Source organism: Mobula hypostoma, chromosome 8 (assembly GCF_963921235.1).
Source record: "Mobula hypostoma chromosome 8, sMobHyp1.1, whole genome shotgun sequence".
Taxonomy (NCBI): Eukaryota; Metazoa; Chordata; class Chondrichthyes; order Myliobatiformes; family Myliobatidae; genus Mobula; species Mobula hypostoma.
In genome coordinates this window covers 39088926-39115893 of record NC_086104.1, presented here as the reverse complement: position 1 = coordinate 39115893, position 26968 = coordinate 39088926, and the positions used below count along the sequence as shown (strand labels likewise).

Here is a 26968-nt window from a genome sequence, read left to right as displayed (position 1 = left end):
TTATGAAGGCCATTGTGCCAAAAGCACTCTTTACAACCCTACTTTCAAGGAATCATGCATCTGTATTCCCAGATCCCTCTGTTCTACTGCCCTCCTGAGCGTCCTACCATTCACTCTGTAAGTACTTCCCTGGTTTTCCCTCCCAAAGTGCAACACCTCACACTTATCTGCATTAAATTCCATCTGCCATTTTCAGCCTATTTTTTCCAGCTGGTCCAGATCCCACTGCAAGCTTTGAAAGCCTTCCTCGCTATTCACAACAGCTGCAACTTGGTGTGATCTGCAAATTTGCTTATCCACTTCATTACATTATCATCCAGATCGCTGATGTAGATGACAAACAACAAAGCACCTGGCACCAATCCCTGCGGCCAATGTCAATTCCAATTTACTACCTCACTCTGAATGCCAAGTGACTGAACCTTCTTGAACAATCTCCCATGTGGATCTTGTCAAAGGCCTTTCTGAAGTCCGTGTAGACAACATTCACTCCTTTCCTTCATAAGCTTTCCTGGTAACCTCCTTGAAAAACTTTGTGTTTATTTAAGAGTCTCTTAAACTCCATCAAATTGCCTGCTTCCACTAATACCCCTGATAATGTATTCTAAGCATCTGCTACTCTTTGTATAAAAAGAAAACAAACTTGCCCCTCAAATCACCTTTAAATTCTCCTTAATCCCCTCCCCTCCCCCCCCCCACTTAAACGCATGTCCCTTGGTGCCTGATATTTCCACACTGAAGAAACGATTCTGACTATTTACCTATGTTCTACCATAAACTTTAAAACAGCTGTCAGGTCTTCTCACAGCCTCTGACGCTCTACGGAGAGCAACCAAACTTAGTCCAACCTTATACACTCTAATCCAGGCAATATCCTGGTAAACATCTTCTGCACCCTCTCCACATTCCCCACAACGTGCCTATAATGGGGCAACCAGAATGGATGTACTACTTCCATGTGCATTCTGACTGAAGTTTTACGTAACCTTAGCATGACTTTCTTCCTCCAATATTCAGCATCCCTGCCGATTAAGGCAAGCATGCTACATGCCACCTTTACTACTTTATCCACCTGCATTGCCATTTTCATTGAACTACAGACCTGTAACGGTAACAACATTGTAGTTCTACGTACTGACTTAGGCTCTAAGTTCATCCTTCTTACCCATAATACACCTAGCATTGAAATAAATGCATTTCAGCCCATTACTCCAACCATGTTTATTAGCATGGACCTTCCTTTCAGTTCTATCATGCCACCTTTCTCGCCCTCAACCCTACCACCTGTTCGGAATCAGAATCAGGTTTAATATCACTAGCATATGTTGTGAAATTTGTTAACTATATTTGATAAATATAGGAAAAAAACAATATTGCAGTAAGTATGTATATTAAATAGTTAAAATAAGTAGTGCAGAAACAGAAATTTAAAAGGTAATGAAGTAGTGTACATGGGTTCATGTTGCCCTCCTCTGAGTCCCATCTCTCTTTCACTCTAGTTTAAACCTTCCAGAGTAGTGCCAGCAAACCACCTAGACAGCATTTTAGTTATCCTCCACTTCAGATGTAAACTGTCTTATTTGTACAGGTCCCAAGTGCCCTTGTGGTTTTTCACCATTCTTAGCTTAGACTTGCTTATGGTCTCAAATATTTCATAACATTTGTATGCATTTTTATGCTGGTGCAGTTTTGTCCTCCTTTGCACATCATTGCAATTTTGACTCAGCAGTTTTCTTCTGGTCCTCATTCTAAATTTCAGCCACTTAATTAAAACACAAACACAGATTGCTGCTAGGTGAACAATGTACTTTCGTGTTTTGTGCATTGCAATACTAAAAAGCAACTGGAAGAATCTGGCATTAAGGATTGCAATTATATTATGGAAAATATGATATCATCCTCTCTGCACAGAACAAAAAAAATCGGTATTTTAAAGGTGAGAATTTGTGTAATAATTGACTTCAAAGGGAACTTGATCTTCATTGTACATGGATCTCTGAAAAACAACATGCACATTATAGAAAGCATATTTTGGCCTTTAAGAAGATTTAAATACAGGAGTCAATAAGCCTCACTTTAATTATATTGGGCATTGGTGAGATTACTGATGAAGTATTGTGCATAGTTTTGGTCTCTGCCTAAAAAAAATGTAACGTCCCTAAAGTGCAATTAAAGTATTTATTCTAGGTATAACAGGCTTGCCTTTTGAGAAGATATTGAGTAGACTGGACATTGATTCCATTGAATATAGGTGATATTGAAACTTAAAACATTGTGCAAGGATGAGATGAGTTAAGTGCAGAGCGATTGTTTCCCTAGATGAGAAGTAGAGATCTGAGGTCACGGTCTCAGAATAATGGCTAGACAATTTAGGACTGAGATAAGAGAAAAGTTTCTTCACACACAGATCAGTAGATCTCTGAATATTACCCAATTCAAAGGGGATAGTGCAAGAAAGTGACAAAGATTAACTATATTTGTCATATATACATCAAAAACATGTAGTGAAATTGGTAGATCAGATCAGCGAGGATTGTGGTGGGCAGCCCGCAGGTGTCACCGTGTTTCTGGTGCCAACACGGTATACTCACAACTCAGTAACCCTAACCTTATGTCTTTGGAAGGTGACAGAAAACTAGAGCTCTCAAAGGAAACCCATGCAGTCACGGGGAGAACATACAAACTTCTCAAAGCTGTTGAGACGGAAGTTCAGCCATAATCGTAAGGAATTGCAGAACAATTCCAGAAGATGGCTTCTAGTCCTATTTCTTAGGATATTTATGAAAAACAATGTACAATGAATTTGAAAGTTTCAGATAGGAAAAGAAAGTGTGGAAGCTCCAAAATACATAATCCAATTTTCAATTCTATTCTTTATGGTCTTCTGAGAAAAATGAGGATAGTAGTGCAGCAGTTGATGGCACTACTTTGATTCCCTGAATCAAAGATTTGATCCTGAATTCATTTGCTTCTTGAGTGGAGTTTGACCATTCTTCTGTGACTGTGGGTTTCCACTGGGTGCTCTGGTTTTTTTTGCTGAGATCCCAAACAATTACTTGTAGGCTAATTGGCTGCTGTAAACCATCCCTTAATGAAAGATAAGTGATGAAAGAACCGAAGTGGAGTTGTCAGACATGTGAGAGTGAATTTGCTACAGGGAGGAAAGGGAAATTGGATTTATTGAATTACTGAACTGGGAGCCAGCATGGATGTAATGAGCCCAACGGCCTCGTCCTTCACTGTAATGAGCAATTATCCAGCATTGGCTTAGCTTGGAGGCTTGGGGGAAAGCAACTTTAAAAAAAAAAGCTGACATACTTAAGAAGTTCAGATTATTGTCTCAAACGAATATTAATTTTAGTCCTGTAATTACTGAGGAATAAATGAATAAAAGAAAAGCTGCACGGTATGAAGTAAACATGGAATACATGTTAGTGAATAATACCACTAACCTTAACAGGTCGGGGAGGTAGATGAAATTGTTTCTAAGTGTAAGATATCTTTGTCAGTCAAATATGTTTACACTGATCTTGAATTGTTTTTTTAGGGGATATTCAAAATGGCTGCAAGCTGATCAGAAATCGTTCTGAATGCAGGGATATGGAATGGTATACATATACATGTGTTCTGGGCTTTCATGTTTTTGGTAGGTGGTTATATTTGGTATACTCTTGCAACAGTATATAAAACATACAAATTACTTTGTTTCCCTAAAGGCGTACTTCTCCTATTTAAAAGTAAGTGCAAGCAACCCTTGCGTGACAACGTGTTTGTTTCTGGAAAATGGGCCATATTTGACTTTCCATAACGCATTTCCACATCATTTGCTGAGGAGCCCAGAAAGAGTGTTGGGGAAAAATGTGTTGATTTACTTCCTCATTTACCACACAAGTCCCATGAAAGCGAATTTTATTCAAATTTTTGGTTAATAATTTGTGACTTCTGTAAGAGCTAATCTGCAGAAGCTGAGCAAACATATTGCTGGGATATCTGTAATGTAGTAATTCAAAATGAAGCAAGTGGCTGACATAAGGTCTGTTACAGGCAGCCATGTAGTAGTGATAGGTTAGTTCTATATGCTGAGTACTTGAATCATCAGATAGTTTATATTAAATTGTGAAATTGTTCTTACTCTCAGCTTTTGTATTTATTAACGAAGAACATTTGACAGAATCACTGTTTGTTGTTACTGAGAAGTAGGTTTGATATACTACTATTTGCAAATTATGATTAAAGACTACACATTTGAAGTAAACTCTACTATTACTCCACAGAGCCGCATCAATTTTGTTGCTGTTAATATTGTTTGTTTAATTTTTTTTCTCAAATGGAATGTTACTCAAAGTTTAAGCAATAAACACCAACCAAATAAGTTGAACTTATTTTTATATTTCAAAATTTAATACTACTCTCAGTCAATACTTCTTGTCAAAAATTCAACTAAGAACATTAGAGGTTAAGAGCAGAAGGAGATGCTGTGAAATTTAATAGCCAGTTTAATATTGTGAGAGATTGCTAGCCGGTCTCATCACACAGGTTTGTGCAGCTGACAGTGGTCTGAATATAAAAACATAATGGCTTGGAGCAAGTGGTATTTTCAACCTCCACAACTTCACCTAATTGCTCATTCAACATGTGATGTCAAGACCTTGGGTAGTTGTGGAGAATATCCTAACTGAATTTGATGTCCGTAAGGTATAGGAGCAGAATTAGACCATTTTGTCCATCAAGTAGGCTCATCCGTTTCATCATGGTTGATCCAATTTTCCTCTCATCCCCAGTCTCTTGCCTTCTCCCTGTATCCCTTCATGTCCAGACCAGTCAAGGATCTATCAACCTCTGCCTTGAATATACTTAAAGATTTGGCCTCCACAGTCACCTGTGGCAAAGAATTCCACAGATTCACCACTCTCTGGTGAAAGAAATTCCTCCTCATTTCCTTTCTAAAAAGGCACCTCTCTATTCTGAGGCTGTGTCCTCTGGTCTTAGACTCTCCTACCATAGGAAACAACCTCTCCACATCGACTATCAAGACATCTCACCATTCAATAGCTTGCAATGTGGTCACATCACATTCTTCTGAATTCTAGTGGATACAAGCCCAGGGCCATCAAACACTCTTCATATGACAAGTCATTCAATCCTGGAATCATTCTTGTGAATCTCCTTTTGAACCTTCTCCGGTATCAGTATATTCTTTTAAGATAGGGGCACAAAACTGCTCACAATACTACCAAGTGAAGCTTCACCAGTGCTTTAGAAAGTCTAAGCATTGCACCCTTCTTTATAAACGCTCGGTATTACATACTTGCGTCGGGAACGAAAGGGAAGAAGAAGGGGTACCAAGGGGAAGTGATAGGCTGGTGAGGAAAAAAGGTAAGAGACCAGAGTGTGGAATAGAAGAAGACATAAGGGGGAGGGGGAGAATTACCAGAAGGAGATATTGATGTTCATGCCATCAGGTTGGAAGCTATCTAGTTGAAATATGAGGTGTTGCTCCTCCAACCTAAGAGAGGCTTCATCATAGCAGAAGAGGAGGTCTTGGATCAACATGTTGGAACAGGAATGGGAATTAGAATTCAAGTGGTTGGCCACCAGGAAATTACGCTTTTTGCGGATGGAGCTGAAGTGCTCGACAAAGCAGTTCCCCAATCTACATCGGGCCTCACCGATGTGGAGGAGGTCGCATCGGGAGCACTGGATACAGTAGAGAACCCCAGCAGATTCGCAGGTGAAGTGCTGCTTCACGTAGAAGGACTGTTTGGGGCACTGAATAGAGGTGAGGGAGGAGGTGAATGGGCAGGTGTAGCATGTCTGCTACTTGCAAGGAAAAGTGCCATGAGGAAGATTAGTGGGGAGGGTCAAATGGACAAGGGAGTCGAGGAGGAAGTAATCCTTGTGGAAAGTGGAGAGTCCGGGGGGGCGGGGGGGGGTGTTAAAGGCATGTATATTATTCATGTCAGATTAATTCTTTATAAATGTTCATTGGGGTGGTACTCAAAATAGGGAACTCACCGAATGGCAATAGTGTTAGAAATAGAAGTCTGTGTGAACTTGAAGTTGGATATATTTTAAGTACTTAATTCTGTGATGAGGCTTATTTGTAGCATACTTGAATGCAAGAAGCATCAGGAACAAAGGTGATGAACTGAGAGGTTGGTTGCATACATGGAATTATGATGTAGTGGCCATTAAGAAACTTGGCTGGCACCAGGGCAGGAATGGATTCTCAATATTCCTGGATTTCAGTGCTTTAAAAGGGATGGGGGGGGCAGAGGCGAGGAGGGGTGGCATTACTCGTCAGGGATACTATTACAGCTATAGAAAGGGTGGGTAATGTAGCAGGATCCTCCTTTGAGTCAGTATGGGTGGAAGGGAACAGTTACTCTATTGGGAGTATTCTATCGGACCCCGGTAGCAGCAGAGATACCAAGGAGCAGATTGGGAGGCAGATTTTTGGAAAGGTACAAAAATAACAGGGTTGTTATCGTGGGTGACTAACTTCCCTAATATTGATTGGTACCTGATTACTTCCAAGGGTTTAGACGGGGCAGAGTTTGTTAAGTGTGTCCAGGATGGATTCCTGTCACAGTATGTTGACAGGCCGACTGGGGAAATGCCATACTAGATCTAGTATTAGGTAACGAACCGGGGCAGGTCACAGATCTCTGTGGGTGAGCATCTGGGGGACAGTGACCACCGCTCCCTGGCCTTCAACATTATCATGGAAAAGGATAGAATCAGAGAGGACAGGAAAATTTTTAATTGGGGAAGGGCAAATTATGAGGCTATAAGGCTAGAACTTGCGGGTGTGAATTGGGATGATGTTTTTGCAGGGAAATGTACAATGGACATATGGTCGATATTTAGGGATCTCCTGCTAGATGTTAGGGATAAATTTGTCCCGGTGAGGAAGATAAAGAGTGGTAGGGTGAAGGAACCATGGGTGACAAGTGAAGTGGAAAATCTAGTCAGGTGGAAGAAGGCAGCATACATGAAGCTTAGGAATCAAGGATCAGATGGGTCTATCGAGGAATATAGGGTAGCAAGAAAGGAGCTTAAGAAGGGGCTGGGAAGAGCAAGAAGGGGGCACGAGAAGGCCTTGGCAAGTAGGGTAAAGGAAAACCCCAAGGGATTCTTTAATTATGTGAAGAAGGATGACAAGAGTGAAGGTAGGACCGATTAGAGATAAAGGTGGGAAGATGTGTCTGGAGGCTGTGGAAGTGAGCAAGGTCCTCAATGAATACTTCTCTGGTATTCACCAATGAGAGGGAACTTGATGACGGTGAGGACAATATTAGTGAGGTTGATGTTCTGGAGCATGTTAATATTAAGGGAGAGGAGGTGTTGGAGTTGATAAAATACATTAGGATGGATAAGTCCCCGGGGCCTGACGGAATATTCCCCAGGCTGCTCCATGAGGCGAGGGAAGAGATTGCTGAGCCTCTGGCTATGATCTTTATGTCCTCGTCTACGGGAATGGTACTGGAGGATTGGAGGGAGGCGAATGTCCCGTTGTTCAAAAAAGATAGTAGGGATAGTCCGGGTAATTATAGACCAGTGAGCCTTTTCGTCTGTGGTGGGAAAGCTATTGGAAAAGATACTTAGAGATAGGATCTCTGGGCATTTAGAGAATCATAGTCTGATCAGGGACAGTCAGCATGGCTTTGTGAGGGGCAGATCGTGTCTAACAAGCCTGATAGAGTTCTTTGAGGAGGTGACCAGGCATATAGATGAGGGTAGTGCAGTGGATGTGATCTACGTGGATTTTAGTAAGGCATTTGACAAGGTTCCACACGGTAGGCTTATTCAGAAAGTCAGAAGGCATGGTATCCAGGGAAGTTTGGCCAGGTGGATTCAGAATTGGCTTGCCTGCAGAAGGCAGAGGGTCATGGTGGATGGAGTACATTCAGATTGGAGAGTTGTGACTACTGGTGTCCCACAAGGATCTGTTCTATGACCTCTACTTTTCGTGATTTTTATTAACGACCTGGATGTTGGGGTAGAAGGGTGGGTTGGCAAGTTTGCAGACAACACAAAGGTTGGTGGTGTTGTAGATAGTGTAGAGGATTGTCAAAGATTGCAGAGAGACATTGATAGGATGCAGAAGAGGGCTAAGATGTGGCAGATGGAGTTTAACCTGGAGAAGGGTGAGGTGGTACACTTTGGAAGGACAAACTCCAAGGCAGAGTACAAAGTAAATGGCAGGATACTTGGTAGTGTGGAGGAGCAGAGGGATCTGGAGGTACATGTCCACAAATCCCTGAAAGTTGCCTCACAGGTAGGTAGGGTGGTTAAGAAAGCTTATGGGGTGTTAGCTTTCATAAGTCGAGGGATGGAGTTTAAGAGTCGCGAGGTAATAATGCAGCTCTATAAAACTCTGGTTAGGCCACACTTGGAGTACTGTGTCCAGTTCTAGTCACCTCACTTTAGGAAGGATGTGAAAGCATTGGAAAGGGTACAGAGGAGATTTACCAGGATGCTGCCTGGTTTAGAGAGAATGAATTATGAGCAGAGATTAAGGGAGCTAGGGCTTTACTCTTTGGAGAGAAGGAGGATGAGAAGAGAATTGATAGAGATGTACAAGATATTAAGAGGAATAGATAGAGTGGATAGCCAGCGCCTCTTCCCCAGGGCACCAGTGCTCAATACAAGAGGACATAGTTTTTAGGTAAGGGGTGGGAAGTTCAAGGGGGATATTAGAGGAAGGTTTTTTACTCAGAGAGTGGTTGGTGCGTGGAATGCACTGCCTGAGTCAGTGATGGAGGCAGATACGCTAGTGAAGTTTAAGAGACTGCTAGACAGGTATATGGAGGAGTTTAAGGTGGGGGGTTTATATGGGAGGCATGGTTTGAGGGTTGGCACAACATTGTGGGCCGAAGGGCCTGTACTGTGCTGTACTATTCTATGTTCTCTGTTCTATATAGAATATAACCTTGTCCATTCTTTTTTGCTTGTTTCCTTTGCCCTTTAATATTTTACAGGATCAAATGTTTAATTCACTTTTACAGTAGAAACATGTATTCTGTAATGAGTTTTTGGGAAAAAATTTACAAATGCCAGCCACCTTCTAATTTGTGCATGAAAAATATTTACAAAGGAAATGAGGATTAGACTAGTCTGTCCTCGGTTGGCTATCAATGAAGGAATCAGTAGTACTTATTGATTTAGTTAAGCAGTCCTGTAAATGTTTGATAAACTAAACTTTAATTCTGTTCACATACTTCCTTAACATTTACGAGCATCATTTTAGACCTACAGCATTGAATTTGTAAACAATGTTTATCACTGCTTATAAAAATGATTGATAGTTGATTTGGTCTGTTTTCAAGCCGTATTGACTTTTGCAAGGTGAATATTTTACAATTAAAAATTTCATGAATGGAAAATTTTCTTACCATGTTTACTTTCAGTATATCAGATAGCCAGTTAAAGTTAACCTGTTCCTAAAGCCATGTCCATTTATCAAATGGAAACAGCTACAACATGCATCATAATTTTTTTCTTTAATTTCTTCCAGGAGTATGGCCTGAAGGCTCAGATGGAACAGACATCAATGCACTTTGCAGATCACATAACAAAAAAGTAGTAGCTGTTGCTGATGATTTCTGCAAAGTTCATATCTTTCAATATCCCATCTCTAAACCGAAGGTGAATAAGACTTTATTTGTTCTGAATGTTTCTAAGCTAAATTTTGCATATTATTGCGGAATGAGAATCCAGATCTAGAGAACAAATACAGTTCAGTGACTTGGAGCACAGGTCTTTATACTGTATATAAGTATATAATTTGTTTTAATGATTTTTAAAAATATACTTTATTTAGAGATACAGCATGGAACAGACACTTCCAGCCCAATGAGCCGCAATGCCGAGCGACCCATTTACTTAGCCTTAGCCTAATCATAAGATAATTTACAATGACTAATTAACCTAGTAACTGGTAGTTCTGTAGACTGTGGGAGGAAATCGGGGCACTTGGAGGAAACCCACGAGTTCACAGGGAGGATGTACAGACTCCTTACGGAGGATGCTGGAACTGAACTCTGAACACCCTGCACTGTAATAGTGTCATGCTAACTACTAGCTATAGTGGTGCCCAATCTTCTTTTGACTTCTATCAAGTGTCTTAATTATGGGCTTTATTTTGAGACCATTTTTGGGTCCCATAGATGAGAACATGGGGATATATCATTTCTAACATCATGACCACAGAAAAGCTTGCAAATTCAGTGGGTCAAACTCCTAAGAGTATGAATCCAAAATTGCCATTGATTCTCTATTTGGCTAGCCCTGTTTGTTGCAACCAGAGAATGTAAGCATAAGGTTAGAATGTTTGAGAAGAAACTAAAAATAAGTGGAGTGATTTTTTTTAAAATAAGCATTAAAAGGCAAACAGGAAATTCAAATATGTAAAAGCTTAAATTGATCTCTCTTAAAAAAATGAATAAAATAGAAATCTTATACAAGTTCATTTGATGAGTTTGATCATTTAAGCATCTTTAGTTTTCAGTACTCAATGTCTTAATGTTGTTTACTTTCTGGCTTTGCTATCTCTGTAAAGTGAAAAGGATGTTAATACCTTTATGATGCTAGCTAAAAAGGCTGTTTACAGGAAGTAACACACATCAAAGTTGCTGGTGAACGCAGCAGGCCAGGCAGCATCTGTAGGAAGAGGTACAGTCGACGCTTCAGGCCGGGACCCTTCGTCAAGACTAACTGAAGAAAGAGCTAGTCTTTCTTCAGTTAGTCCTGACGAAGGGTCTCGGCCTGAAACATCGACTGTACCTCTTCCTACAGATGCTGCCTGGCCTGCTGCGTTCACCAGCAACTTTGATGTGTGTTGCTTGAATTTCGAGCATCTGCAGAATTCCTCATGTTTGCGTGTTTACAGGAAGTATTTTTTTTTTTGTTTCTGAGAATGCAAATTTTGAGAAGTTCAGGGTGCCTAAGTACTTTTTATTAAATACTAACTACATTGACTTCTGTGGGACTGTGAAAATTAGGATGTATTTATGTCAGCTTTAGCTTTTCAATTTCATGAACTGAAGTCCACACAGATACACAGATGTACTTTTCAAATAAACTACAAGATCTGATACAAAAATAGTCTTGGCAGTGACAGCAAACTGCTGTACTTCCTTATTCATTGCCTCATTGACTGCTGGCTGCAGTCCATCTCAAGCTCTGTGTTTCTACCATTAATATTTACTGCTACATTTACTTTCCTGCAGTTTGTTTAAAAAAAAATTCTCTGGCACCACAATTGATTGTGTACACCTCAGGGATAATTTTAGTGCTTTGAAACACTGCTTCTTTACTTAAATTTTCTTCTCTACTGTAGTGCTTGCCTAGGATTCCACGATGGGTTTAAAACAGCTTTACCATCAATGCTACATCTGAACTCTCCCTTTGCAAATAGATTCTTGACTCCCCAACCAATAGACCTAATAGATGGCAACCCCACCGTGATTATTCTGAACACTGCCATCCCAAGGATGCGTCCTTGGCCCTCAAACCCGATGTGACATAGTGGCATAGTGTCATGACAACCTCTTTCCTTCAAGATCAACAGAGCAAAAGACCTGGTGATTGATTTTAGGAAGGCCAGTAGTGTATATGCTGCTGTCTAATCAACAGTTCTGAGATGAGGAGGGTTTAAAATTTTGAATTCCTGAGAGTAAACATCATCAGTAGCCTGACCTAATCCAACCATGTTGACACCACAACCAAGAAGACTCACCAGCTCCTCTGCTTCCTTAGGTTTCTAAATAAATTTGGCATGTTCCCTTTGACCCTTACTAATTTTTATTAAAGCACCATAGAAAGTATCCAATCTGGATGTACCATGGCTTGATATGGCAACTGCTATGTCCATGACTGATGGTTGTGGACACAGTTCAGCACATCACAGAAATTGTCTTTCCCTTGTTAGACTCTGTCTTCATTTCTTGCTGCCTTGGTAAAGCAGCCAGCATAATCAAAGGTCCCAGCCACCCCAGACATTCTGTTTTCTACCCCTGCCCCCCCCCCATAGGGCAGAAGATACAAAAGTTTGAAAGCACATACCACCAGGGTCAAAGACAGCTTCGATCCCACTTCTCTAACACTTAAGTGTTTCCCTACTACAATAAGATAGACTCTTGACCTCACAAACTATCTCATTATGATCGTGCACCTTACTATCTACCTTCTCTGTACTGTAACATTTAATTATGCATTCTGTTACTGTTTTATCTTGTATTACCTCAATGCACAATTGTATTGAATTGATCTGTATAGATGGTATGCAGAACAAATTTTTCACTTACCTCGAGATTAATAAACCAATTTATCAATGTACCAGAATGCTGTAATTTGGTAGCACCATCATTTATCTTCATGCCACAACTTATCAGCTGATGCACAATGGGAGTATTGATTTTTCTATGATTATATAGGATTGAAAAGTGGCAAGTAGTCCACCTTTATTCAAGAAAGGTGCAATGTACTTGTAACCAAAGGCTGGTCAATTCAACAGTTGAGGAAGTTTTTAATAACAATAAATAGGGGAAAAGTAATAGATATTTAGAAGACAAATTAATTAAGGAAAGCCAGCAGAGGTTTGTGGATGAAGAGAAAATCGGCAGTGTTTAACAAAATGAACTGAATTGAGATTTGTAGGCTAGGAGAGTTAGTGACAAAATAGTTTTTTTGAAAAAAGCTTATTTGCTTTTCCAGGCTCTTGCTTGGTAGAAAGCAGTATTCCCCAGCAGTTGGTGCTTGGACCACTGGTTATATATAAATGATTTTGTATTGTACAAGGGAGTAAAATTTGAAGATTTGCTAATAATGGAATTTGAAAGTGTAACTGGTGAGGATGATGCCTGTAATCAGACCTGACATAGATTTGGTCATTCTAAACATACAAATCAGGTGATTAGAAAGAGGCAGATCAGAAGTTTTATTATTTAGTTGATTCATGTTTTAATTTTGCCTTGTATTTCCAGGCTCCAAGTCACGTTTACAGTGCACACAGTAGTCATGTGACCAATGTTAGCTTCACCTACAATGATGGTCATTTGGTTTCGACGGGAGGCAAAGATACTAGCATCATACAATGGAGAGTGTGGAGAGCAGCAGAAAAAGCGCCTCTTTCATCAAATGAAAGCAACCTCGAGCAAAGCTCTTCACCACCTCCTGCTGCAGGTCCAACAGAAAATTCGCCAGTGTCTTAAAACTTCAGACCTATAGGAGATTCTTGGCTTATTTGATGAGGAATGGTAGCTGGGCATTGTGAATAGGGATGCTGGATTTGCTTAATTCTGGTCTAATCCTCTACTGAAAGGATGGAAAAGATTCCCAAGGGCTTTATTTGAATGTGCCAAGTGAATTTAATGACTGGCCAAAGTTCTTCTTGGGAAGAAATTACAACTGTTAAGATAGATTTTAGGCAACAGTTATGAAATCAGAAGTTACTGTAAATACTGGAAAAACACTTCTGTGGTTGGGATATGCTGAGTTTGCTTTGTATAATAAAGCATTTTTTCCACATTGAACTTAAGTGGTTGCATAACAAATAACACTAACTGTTAACTTCAGTCAGAATTAACTGTCATTTTATCAGGTCTGTTTCTGGCCAAGAATTGTGAATGAGACTGACTCATGCAGAGTCTTCTGATTAACCATGACTGCCATAATCATGGCACTGCCTTCTTGAATACTGAATATGCAATGTCTCTGCATCACTCACTTTTGATGATCATGCAGACATTTTTGTGTTCTCTGATTTGAAGTAGGCTTACTTATATTTTTTTTCAGATGAATTAAACTATACCTCGTAAAGTGGTCTCAAGTCTACACATATCTTCTATTTTTTTAAATTAACATTAATTTCCAGTAGCAGGCCTGTATTAGGAGCAGTCACATCATCTAAAGTGAACTCAGCCCATTGAAGTATCTATTGGATTTTGTTGAAGTACAAACTGCCTGATTGTTTACTCCTTCCTAGTCTGGTGAACTTTGAGATATTGATACCCTCTGGTTTGTTTTTTTTTTGCTTTTCCTACTTCATCATGAATTATTCAGGCCACCAGTCGTTATGTTTTAATTCTGGCCATGGTCAGTCATTGAGCAACATGACATTTATTGTGCCCTATTGGGATATCAATTATAAATTGGTTTAATGTTTTCTGAGGGTTTTTCTATTTTTTTCAGTCTTGGAAAATTGCACTTGCAACATGGGGAAAACAGTCACTGACAATATGCAAGGGGAAGTGTCCAAATGAGATTATTTATAATTTGATTTGCATAGTGTAAACTAAATCTTTTATTTCATATGTTGATCCAGTGCTTTAGATTTATTAAGAAGTCATAGTTAGCAATTCTAGATGTTGTCAAGTGTGCTTAAGTCTTAAGTGTGAAATCAAGTGTTTACCAGATTGTGCCATTCCAAAGTGGATCAGAACTGTCATTCCCTTTGAACATGAACTCAGGATTAAATAATTACCAGGCATTGAGCAATTGCTGATCCAGAGGAAGTGCCTAGGTGGGCTCTAAAATATGTAGACCTCCTTTATTTTATAATAGGTGCTATCTGGGGATGCTTTTGACATGCAAAAGCCTTACACCTACCACCTGAAGGTATAACAACAAATTGATGCATCGGTCTGCAATAACTTAGTGAATTTAACATGGAAAATATGTTGCTGTATTAAACATAAATGAAAATTGATTGTAAGGGAAATATAAATGACCAAGGGTTTTCCAATGTGTTGATATTAGAATTGTTTTCATGCATTCCTGAAAATGGCATAAGAATTGATGAAAATAAATAAGTGATCAGAGTGAAAATTCACCTGTTGTTGACTTTTCAATACTATATGGTTTAATCTGTTTTTCAGTTTTTAATGTAATTCACTGGTAAGGGTACAATTATCATTCATCCAAACTTACCCTGATATGTCAATGATGGGTCATTTTTTCAGTCGCTGCAGCCCAAAAGGTGATGGTGCTCTTAAGAATTAACAAATAATTACCTAATCAGCAAAGAAATTGCAGGTGTATTTCCAATCCAAATGGCGTGTTTGTCAGTTTGAATAATAGTATTCCCATGATACTGCTTCCGTAACTGAGATGACTTAACAGGAGGTGTTGTCATTGTGCTTTGCTGGAGCACATGAGTGATGGAAAACCAAGGCAGCAAGTTCTTAGTGGGGTACAAATCTTGAACAGCTCTGATTTGGATTGAAGTTGCAATGACATCTCCTCTTTGGAAATAAGTGTTTTTATCACAATTTGTAATTACAGATATTGGAGGTAACAGATACAAGGTCTGTTACAGTTCTGTATCCCTAATAAATAAATACACTGCTGTAACATCCTTAATTATAGCTTCCATGTGTTCCCTATGATGTATATTAAGCTTAGTGGGTTGTAGTTTTCCTATATTGTCTATTTCTTTTTTGAATGAGGGAGTTAGTTTTGCTATTTTCTAATCACACAGTACTTTCCCCGAATCTGAAAATGTTAATTGGAAAATTATAATGAGCATAGCAGTTATGTTACGAGTTATTTTCTTTAACAATCCTAGAATCCTCACCACCTTGGGGATTGTAATTGAAAGTAACAATGTCCAGGGTAGTGGTAGTGATCAGGCTGTTTATGCTGTGAGCTGACATGTTCTCAGCAGGTTGTTGGAACTGTGACCATATAGTTCACATCTCCGACAACCTGTTTAGTACCACCACCCCAGGGTCTGTAATTTTCATCAGTTCCTCTGAACCTGTTCTTGATTGAAAGCCACTTTAGGATGCTATATGTATCCCTGTTAGTGAATGTCAATGCAAATTACCTGTTTTAATTCATCTGCAGTCTGTTTGTGATTATTAACTTCCCTGTAGTGCCAGCAATCACTTTATTGTCTTTTTCATCAGTACCTATAGAAACTATTACTATCTCGCTTTACAATTTATCTTGTGCTCTAATCTTCTGTTCTAATTTAATCTTTAAGTCATTTTGATCATTTATTTATTTATTGAGGTACAGTGCAGATTAGGCCCTTCTGGGCCTTCAAGCTGGGCTGCCCTGCAACCCTCAATTTAACCCTAGCCTAATCATGGGACAATTTCCAATGACTAATTAACCTACTAACCAGAACATCTTTGGAATGTGGGAGGGAACGGGAGCACCCGGTGGAAGCTGTCATGGTTAAGGGGAGAAAGTACAAACTCCTTATAGATAGCAGTGGGAACTGAGCCCGCGTTGCTGGTACTGTAAAATGTGGTGCCAACCAATGGCAGTCCAATAGAGATCAACTTTTTTTTTAAACTAATTGCTTATCACCTTTAATAATACTGGGTGAATTAGTCATCGTTAATAGAGTCATAGAGAGATACAATATGGAAACAGGCCCATACACCCACTGAGTCAATGCCAACCATCAACCACCCCTTTGTGTTAACCCTATATCAATCCAAACTTTCATCTACACTCTAGAGAGTTCACAAAAGGTGAGTTATATATCAATCCACATATGTTTGAAATGTGTGAGGAAACTGGAGCACCCAGAAGAAACCCTTCTGGTCACTGGAAAATGTACACCACACAGACCATACCAGATGTCAGAATTGAACCTGTGTCTTCAATGCTATGAGGCAACAGTTTACTAGCTGTGTAGTGTTTCACCCGGTTCAATCTGCAGTATTCAAGGATATACTTTAGTTTGCTTGAATATTCTAAAGAGAAAATGAACAAATGTTTGCTTATTCTGCTTGGGCAGAATACGCTTGGACAATACATACTTTGCCTAGTTCTTCCTGGTCACAAAGATTCCACCAGGGACTCCATCATGAAGGTTCATGCATTTACACAGGGAAAACACAAATGTGATTTTACAAGCTTCACAGTACTATTGTTGACTAGCTCTGGCCTAAATGTGCTTTCTCCTAGCCTTTCACTGTTGTTTATAGCTGTTGACTTCATCCTTGTCACTGATGCCAATTCGTCAAATGACTGCAGCTTAACAGTATTATGCTTACGAAATGGATGAAATTCCAGGGGCACTCAGTGCTAATTTGGTTTATGCTCCCATTACCATTTCAGATGTTTCTAGCACAGCTTACGCTCTTGAAGGGGCAATTATCCCTTGATCAACAAATTGGGCAAATGGAAAGAATGCAACATCTTTCCAATAACATGACTCCTGCACTGATATTATTATTATAATAATGCACTGAACTCAGCCACTCCAGAAAGTGGAAAGGGGAAATGGAAGTAGACTAGAGTTTGTTCTCCCCTTTTGACCTTGTATGAAAGCAGGATCGAAAGCAGGTTTAATATCACTGGCATATGTCATGAAATTTGTTATTTTGAGGCAGCAATACATTGCAATTGATAATAAAAAACTATAAATTACATTAAATATATTTATTCAATAAGTAGTGTAAAAAAAGAAAAAGTGGGGTTCATTGCCCATTCAGAAATCAGATGGCAGAGGGGAAGATGCTGTTCCTGAAATGTTGAGTGTGTGACTTCAGGCTCTGGTAGCAATGGGAAGAGGGCATGTCTTGAATGATGGGGTACTAAACAGTGGATGCTGCCTTCTTGAGGCATCACCCTTTGAAGGTTTTCTGTGCTGTGGAGGCCAGTGCGTATGCTGGAGCTGGCTGAGTTTACAACTTTCTGCAGCTTTTTCCTATCCTGTGCAGTTGCCCAGGACTGATGCAACCAGTTAGAATATTCTTCATGGTACATCTGCAGAAATTTGCAAGAGTCTTTGACAACATACCAATTCTCCTTAAACTCCTAATGAAATACAACCACTGTCATGCCTTCTTTGTAATTGCATCAATATCTTCTTCTTCACACAGAGAGTGGTGAATCTGTGGAACTCTCTGCCACAGGAAACAGTTGAGGCCAGTTCATTGGCTATATTTAAGAGGGAGTTAGATATGGCCCTTGTGGCTACGGGGATCAGGGGGTATGGAGGGAAGGCTGGGGCGGGGTTCTGAGTTGGATGATCAGCCATGATCATAATAAATGGCGGTGCAGGCTCGAAGGGCCGAATGGCCTACTCCTGCACCTATTTTCTATGTTTCTATATAGATAGATCTTCAGAGATGTTGACACCTAGGAACTTGTAACTGCTCACCCTTTTCAATTCTGATCCCTCAATACGGACAAGTGTGAGTTTCCTTGACTTCCCCTTCATGAAGTCCACAATAGATTCCTTGGTCTTACTGACACTGAGTGCAAGGCTGTTATTGCAACACAACTCAACCAGTTATTCTATCTTGCTCCTGTATGCCTACTTGTCACCATCTGGTATTCTGCAAACAATAGTTATGTCATTGACCAATATGGCATTTGAGCTGTGCCTAGCCACATTGTTGTGGGTGTAATTGATAATTAAGGCCATCAGTATCTGTCAATAGAAATTGTTAATTATTCATTTAATTTTGGAGTGCAATCCCCAATGTGAGTATGGTAGTTTGTGAATGATACCAATTAATGGCACATTCATTAAGCCACTTAAAAAATGCCAGCTCATTTTAATGGGAATTCAACTAATTAGATAGGAAATAGCTTATTTTTTACTAACGATTCAATCTGGTGTTTCCATTTAGATACTCCTTGAGAGCAACTCTGAGTTCCAGAATTAAGACCATAAGATATAAGAGAATTAGGCCATTTGGCCCATCGAGTCATTTCATCATAGCTTATCTAACTTTCCTCTCAGCCCCAATATCCTGCCTTCTCCCCATAGTCCATCATGCCCTGGCCAGTCAAGAATCTATCAACTTCTGCCAAAAGACTTCGCCTCCACAGCTGCCTGTGGGAAAAAATTCCACCAATTCACCATTATCTGGCTAAAGAAATTCTTCTTCACCTTTGTTCTAAAAGGACACCTCTCTACTCTGAGGCTGTGGTCTTAGACTCTCCCATCACAGGAAACATCCTCTCCACAACCACTCTATCAAAGCTATTCACCATTTGATAGGTTTCAATGAGGTCACCACTCATTTTTCTGAATTCTGGCAAATATAGGTCCAGAGCCATCAAACATTCTTCATAGTAAAAAAAAATTCAATCGTTTTTGTAAGCTTCCTTTGAACTATCTTCAGTTTCAGCGCATTCTTTCTAAAATAAAGGGCCCAAGCCTGCCCACAATACTCCATGTGAGGTCTAACCAGTGCTTTATAAAGTTTCAATATTACATTTTTGCTTTTATATTCTAGTCCTCTTGAATTGAATGCTAACATTGCATTTGCCTTCCTCACCACACACTCAACTTGCAAATTAACCTTTAGGGAATCCTGCACATGAACTCCCAAGTCCCTTTGCAACTCAGTTTTTTTGTATTTTGTCTCCATTTAGAAAATAGTCAGCTCTTTCATTTCTTCTACCAAAGTTCATGACCATACATTTCTGAAGATTGTATTCCATCTACCATTTCTTTGTCCATTCTTCAAATCTGTTTAAGTCCTTCTTTTACCTCTCTACTTACCTTCATATTGTCTGTAAACTTTGCAACAGAGCCATCAATTCCATCATCCAAATCATTGACAATATAACTTAAAAAGAATTGATCCCAACACAGACCCCTGTGGAACACCACCAGTCATTGCAGCCAGCCAGGAAAGGCTCCCTTCATTCCCACTCTTTGCCTCATACCAATCAGCCACTGCTTTATCCATGCTAAGGTCTCTCCATGGGCTCATAGTTTGTTAAGCAGCCTCATGCATAGCATTTTGTCAAAGGCCTTCTGAAAATCCAAGTACACAACGTTAATCGATTCTCTTTTGTCTATCCTGCTTCTTATTTCTTCAAAGAATTCCGGCAAATTTGTCGGGCAAGATTTTCTCTTGAGGAAACCATGCTTACAACAGCCTGTTTTATCATGTGCTTCCAAGTACCCGGAGACCTCATCTTTAATAATGGACTTCAACATCTTCCCATCCTCTGAGGTCAGACTAACTGACCTATAGTTTCCTTTCTTCTGCCTCTTTCCCTTCTTGAAGAGTAGAGTGACATTTGAAATGTTCTAATCTTCCAGAACCATTCCAGAATCTAGTGATTCTTGTAAGATCATTACCAATGCCTTCATGATCTATTCAACCAACTCTTTCAGAACTCCAGGGTATACACCATCTGGTCTAGGTGACTCATCTACCTTTGGACCTTTCAGTTTCCCAAGAACCTTCTCTCTCGTAATGGTAACCACACACTTCATGCCCCCTGACACCTGGAACTTCCACCATATTACTAGTGTCTTCCACAGTAAAGACAGATGCAAAATACTTATTCAGTTCATCCACCATTTCCTTGTCCCCTATTACTACCTTTCCAGTTTAGTTTTCCAGTAGTTCAATGTCCATTCTTTCCTCTCTTTTACACTTTATGTATCTGAAGAAACTTGGTGTCCTCTTTAATATTATTGGCTAGCTTACTTTTGTATTCCATCTTTGCCTTCTTAACGACTTTTTAGTTGCCTTCTGTTAGTTTTTAAAAGTTTCCCAAACCTCTAACTTGTTCAGTTATATGCCCATTCTTTGTTTTTTTTTGTTGGCTTTGATTTGTTAGCCACGTTTGTGTCATCTTTTAGAATACTTCTTCCTCTTTGGGAAGTATATATCCTGTGCCTTCTGAATTAAATCCAGAAATTCCAGCCATTGCTACCCTGCCATCATCCCTACCAGTAGTTTTTCCAGTCAATTTTGGCCAACTCCTCTCTCATACCGTTGTAATTCCCTTTATTCCACCATAATATTGATACATAGAAAATAGGTGCAGGAGTAGGCCATTCGGCCCTTCGAGCCTGCACCACCAATCAGTATGATCATGGCTGATTATCCAACTCAGAACCCTGTACCAGCCTTCCCTCCATTCCTCCTGATCCCCTTAGCCACAAGGGCCATAACTCCCTCTTAAATATAGCCAATGAACTGGCCTCAACTGTTTCCTGTGGCAGAGAATTCCACAGATTCACCACTCTCTGTGTGAAGAAGTTTTTCCTAATCTCGGTCCTAAAAGGCTTCTCCTTTATCCTCAAACTGTGACCCCTCATTCTGGACTTCCCCAACATCGGGAACAATCTTCCTGCATCTAGCCTGTCCAATCCCTTTAGGATTTTATACGTTTCAATAAGATCCCCCCTCAATCTACTAAATTCCAGAGAGTATAAGCCTAGTCGATCCAGTCTTTCATCATATGAAAGTCCTGCCCTCCCAGGAATCAATCTGGTGAACCACCTTTGTACTCCCTCTATGGCAAGAATGTCTTTCCTCAGATTAGGGGACCAAAACTGCACACAATACTCCAGGTGTGGTCTCACCAAGGCCTTGTACAACTGCGGTAGTACCTCCCTGCTCCTATACTCGAATCCTCTTGCTATGAATGCCAGCATACCATTCACTTTTTTCACCGCCTGCTGTACCTGCATGCCCACTTTCAATGACTGTTGTATAATGACACTTGGTCTCGTTGCACCTCCCCTTTTCCTAATCGGCCACCATTCAGATAATAATCTGTTTTCCTGTTTTTGCCACCAAAGTGGATAACCTCACATTTATCCACATTAAATTGCATCTGCCATGAACTTGCCCACTCACCTAACCTATCCAAGTCACCCTGCATCCTCCTCACAGCTAACACTGCCGCCCAGCTTTGTGTCATCCGCAACTGACTTTAGCAGATTACCACTGCAAATTGCTGAAATGTTAGAATGAGAAAGGTTCTGGTAGAAAAAGAATCCACAAGGAAAATTGTAGCAGGTCAATAGAAACAGCAATCAGGGAAGTGAAGGTCTATTCTATTATTTCTGCTCTAATAAGGTGCTGAAACATTTCTAAATATCATAAACCAGTCATGGTAAGGGCAGTCACTTGCACTTTTCAAGCACGGTATCAGGCCCCTCTGGCTAAAGAGATCAAGTTGCCAATAGCACCAACGTGACAAACCCATACATTTTGGGAAAATTCCGACTCTACTAGGAATAATAACAATGAAAAATATTGGGAAAAACAGCAAATCGGGATGCCTCTCTTTTCAGAGAAGTTATTAATGTGCTTACTTTGATTTTTCAATGAATAGACTTGCCAGCCTTCAAATTTAATTAATAACTTTTCATTGTTTTTCCCAGCTTCAGCATGGACCACCTCTAAATATATCTCCTCCTCCCCTTTGCATGTTCCAAAAAGATTATTCCTCTATGACAGCCTGATTAATGACTGAGTTTCATCCTTCTCTTCCAACAGTAAGCTCTCAATTGAGCACAGGACATGCAAAGAATTCACCTGCTCCATTCCGGTCATCTAGCTCACCAACAATTACTTCCTCATGAGGCTAAAGAAATTTGGCACATCACTGTCAGACTTTACCAATGTTTATCGATGCGCTATAGAAAGCATTCTATCCGGATGTGTCAGAGCTTGGTGTGGCAACTGCTCCTCTCACGTCCGCAAGGAGGTGCAGACACAGCCCAGCACTTCACAGAAACCAACCTCCCCAGCACAGACTCTGCCCGTCCTTCTCACTGCCTCAGTAAAGCTGCCAGCACAAAGACCCTTTACTATTCTTATTTGCATGTCCAAGAGGGGATTAGTTGCACGTTTAGAAAGGAAAAGTTTGCAAAGCAATAGTGAGAAAGCAGACATTGGGTTTGGGCTGTCACAGACAAAGTAGGTTAAATAGTCTCTCATATTCAAAGATTCAATGAAAGCTTTGCTTTATTGTTAAGTAGTAGTGTGTCTTGGACATTACACAACTGTCATTTCAAAGACATGCTAAGATCTAACAAATCTGTGTTAATTAGACCCTATCGAAAATTCTTGGGGCCTATTGAAAATTAATTAGAAAAAAAAAACTTTAGATCAGGAGCTTAGTAAGTAGTGCTGTCAAAGTCCTGTTCCAGCTTTCCTCGTAAAGGCATCACTGTTCAGAAGACTCCAGTGATGCCTCTTTCAATCCTGGATGTCATCCAGTGTGATGTTAAGTAACTAATCAGCCCATAAGGATGGCTGCAAAAATTCACCATTAAACACTAACTGTGGAATAATTCAAACATTTCATTGGGCAGGGTGCCATGAAACGTCATTGCTGGCTGGCTGCTGATAATCTACATGCTTCCTGACACCTGAGTTCATCTACATCTGTGAATTTTAATACTGTGTTACAATGTCCTCTCACTCCTCTTCCATCTGCCACGTCTAAATGCGGAAGTAATTGGAGTTTCAAAGTATATGTTCAAACTTGTTTAATTTCTTTTTTTTTATTAAAGCAACATTGATTTTAACCAAGAAAGCAAAGAATGTACTTGCGTGCATTTAATTTATAAGTTGGGTGTTCCAAGACAACGCCTAAATGATTGGAATTGAACATTATTTTACACGCTATAATTTTATATTGCCATGAAATGCTGCAGGCTATAAATGTTATTTACATACGCAAATGCCTGCAGCATTTGGAAAAGAAGTATTAGGCTGTAATTTCTACATTTCTGGGTGTGCTGTATATTAAGTTCTGAAGATTAAAGTTGTTATTTATCTTCGCAAAGCTTTTTTTAAGCTCCTGGGTAAAGCATTCTATATTGTCCTTCATAGTAGGCTGATCCAGAATATTATGGTACATGGGAACCATTGCGACTTGGTGGACTGAATTCAAAATTGTTTGGCTGTAGCCAAGGATAGTGATGAAAGAGTGTTATTCTGGCTGAAGGTCTCTGACCAGTAGCGTTCCACAGGGATCAGTATTGGGATCTCTATGATATATAGAGGCTGTCTCTGTGTAATAAATGGGCTCTGTTTTTCAAGTAAACCTTAAATTAGCTTTGTCTATAAATCAGAAAATACATAAAAATCACTTGATACTTCCACAGTATACCATAATCGAAATCACATAAAACTGATAAGGCACAATAATTACTAAATGAGAAGAGAGAGTAAGAGAGGAAACTAATTCTATTGTTCATAAGAACGTAGATTTATGTATGTATCTGACTTTTGAATTTAATTATTTGAGAGCTTGTTCACAAATAAAGTTGGGTGTTTGTATCCTGGGGGTGGCCTGTAAATGATTTTGATGAAAAAATAGGTGGATTACTAAGTAAATTGTGGATTTTGAGGAAGGTTGTTGAAAGTTGTAGATCAGTTGGAAATATAGGTGGGGAAATGGCAGTTGGAGTTTACTCCAGACAACTATGTTGATTTGCAATTTGGAGGTCAAATGTAAGAGGAAATTATACATTTAATAGCAGGACACTTAACAGTATTGACGCACAGAGGAATCTTAGGGTAAAAATCTATAGCTGCCTGAAAGTAGAAACACAAAGAGAGTTTGGACAAATCTCCCAAGTGTTAGCGGCCAAGGAACAGCCTGATGTTAGTATATCAAATGACGAGAGTCATAGATAGGGTAGGCAAAGTCTTTCTTCGAATACTCGAGAGCAAATCTTTAAGTAGGGGAAAGTTTGAAAGAGATTTGTGAGACAAGGACAAGTGTTTTTTTTTTATACAGAAAGTGGCAGGATCCTGGAATGTACTTCCATGGAAGACGCTAGAAGACCCAATAGTATTAATTAAGAAACGCTTTGACGGGCACATGAAGATGCAGGGAATAGAGGGATGAAACCATGTGCAGGCAGATTGAATTAGTTTAATTAGCACAGACATTGTGTGCCGAGGGGCCTATCCCTGCATTTTACTGCTCCAGGGTCTACTTTCAGAGAGTCAATGTGCCAATTCAATTCAAGATTGCTTAACGTCACTTCCTCAACACAAGTGTAAGGAGAATGAAATAATTATTATTCCGGATCCGATACAGCACCAAAAATAAACACAACAGGTAAAGAAAACAATAATAATAGTAAAACACAATAAATATAGATACATAAGCTATCCTGTGTACACAGATTAATTGTTTGTCCATAAAGTAACACTAGTCCATACATAAGTTGACTGACGGAAAATATCAAAGTAGTGGTGGAGTTAGCGGGTGGAGGTGTTGATTAGTCTTACTGCTTGGAGAATGTAACTGTTTTTGAGTCTGGTGGTCCTGGCATGGATGCTACATAGCCTCCTCCCTGATGGGAGTGGGATAAACAGTCCATGAGCAGGGTGTGTAGGGTCCTGAATGACGTTACTGGCCACTTCATGCATGTGACACTTCAGTTACATTGCAAGGACAACATTCAATTCCTAGACACAAATCATAGCTTTAGAGAAGAGGAAATGTTTGAAGTATGCTGAGAATAGTATATACCACAATTCCTTCATTTGAAATGTTTGTCATAATATTGTTTGGACGTAGTGAAAAAGAGGTGAAATTGATTCTGAGATATTAGGGCACATCTTTCTGAGCTGAGTTGGACAGTGCGTTGTTGTACTGACCCTGGAGAAAGTTTTATCCACAGCAACTTTTTGTAATTCACAATGTGATCTATGGTATTAGTAATGCTGGTTTATTGGGACCCTGCACATTTATGTTGGGAAATCATATGTTGCTCTGGATGTTATAAAAGAAAAGTTATTCTTGGCATTATATTAGCAATGAACATGCCAAGAATCTGCAAGGAATGAAAATGGTCACAGAAAACATTTTTAATCAAGTTTGCCATCAAAATATTATTGCAGCATTGTACAAGAATGAATGACCATTATTGAGTCCAGTGAGAAAAGAAGTGGCCAAAGAAGTGACCATCTCATTAGATGTGCTCAGCAATGCCTCTAAAGGTAAAACGCCCTCACCAGGTTAGTTTTAATAGGATAACATCTCAATGGTTTTAATTGACTCCTTAATGTTCCAATTCTGGCCCACACATTGATGGAGTTATAATATTGGTAAAACATGAACTAATCGCAATGATAAACAGAAGCTTACATGACACCATGAGTTTGGAGTATTCACTCTGGAATACCTGCTATTGTCAGTTCTTGTGGACAATGACGAAACTGAGTACTTTGACACAATTCAATTCCTCAGTGCAACTTTGTTCTCCAGATTGGCTGATTTCACTGGTGCATGATTCCAGTAGCATATTGGAATAAATTTAAAACCTGCAAGTTCAAGCTGAAGTGATATGAATTATAAAGATATAAGAGATTGCAGATGCTGTAATAAGGGGCAACAATCAATCTGCTGGAAGAACTCTGCAGGTCAATCAGCATCTATAGGAGGAAAGGAAATGTTGACATTTCAGTTTGAAACTGAGGGTCAGGACAGGCTCCTGTGACTGACATCCTGACCTGAAACATCAATAATTCCTTTCAAACTTTAAAGTTAAGTTCAACTTTATTACCATTGTTGTTGTTGTTCGTCCATCGTTGATGTCGATGAGGACCTCGACACCATAATGATGGTGTCGAGACTAGCGCGTGATTTGGATTTAAGTGAGGGAGAGTTGCGCAGCGTCAGCCTCACTCTCTCTTCCCAATTCCCATCTGGATCCAGTGGCAAGACAGAGTCGAGATGGCTGGAGATGGGACTAGGCGCAGTGGATGACCAGGACATCTTCTGTGTCTTGTCCTGCCCTACACGTTCCACGACGCTTGCAGAGACCGCCTTCTTGACTGTTGGACCTTCCATTGGTCTCGTCCGCTCAATCCGCCGGAGTCTGTCTTCACATACTGGAATAGACAACTCCCCATCACACCGAGGGTTTGAGACCCGTCGGCTACCCTCACCTGATTTAGCCAGCTTGTCGAAGCCGTTGCCCGGGGTGTGGCCGCTGTCGCATGCAAACAGCTACGGGGAGCCACAGGTGAAAACTGAGTACCAGGTGGGGACCAAAGGTGGACTAACTGCCCTGAAAAGGACGCGACATGTTCCCCCACCAGAGGTGCTACCCCTCCCTGACACCCCATATACCCAATTGTACATATATGTTGGTGGCATAGAGGCATCAGCGCTGGATTTCGGGGCAAGAGGTCCTGAGTTCGCTCTCCATCCGTGCCTGGGTTGAGTGTCGAGCTAACAACTCGACTTCATAAAAAAA

The 26968-nt window shown here is 40.0% G+C and overlaps 1 protein-coding gene across 2 annotated transcripts in view; it reads left to right on the top strand.

Moving 5' to 3' along the window:
* Positions 1–14832, top strand: part of LOC134350481 (echinoderm microtubule-associated protein-like 4) — a 259312-nt gene extending 244480 nt beyond the window's left edge. For both annotated transcript variants that reach the window (XM_063055692.1, XM_063055693.1), the window contains 3 exons: positions 3548–3646; positions 9521–9651; positions 12990–14832. In XM_063055692.1, the coding sequence (XP_062911762.1) occupies positions 3548–3646; positions 9521–9651; positions 12990–13217 (458 nt within the window). In that variant the 3' untranslated portion in view covers positions 13218–14832. The remainder of the gene's footprint in view (positions 1–3547; positions 3647–9520; positions 9652–12989) is intronic.
* Positions 14833–26968: the final 12136 nt, after the last annotated feature.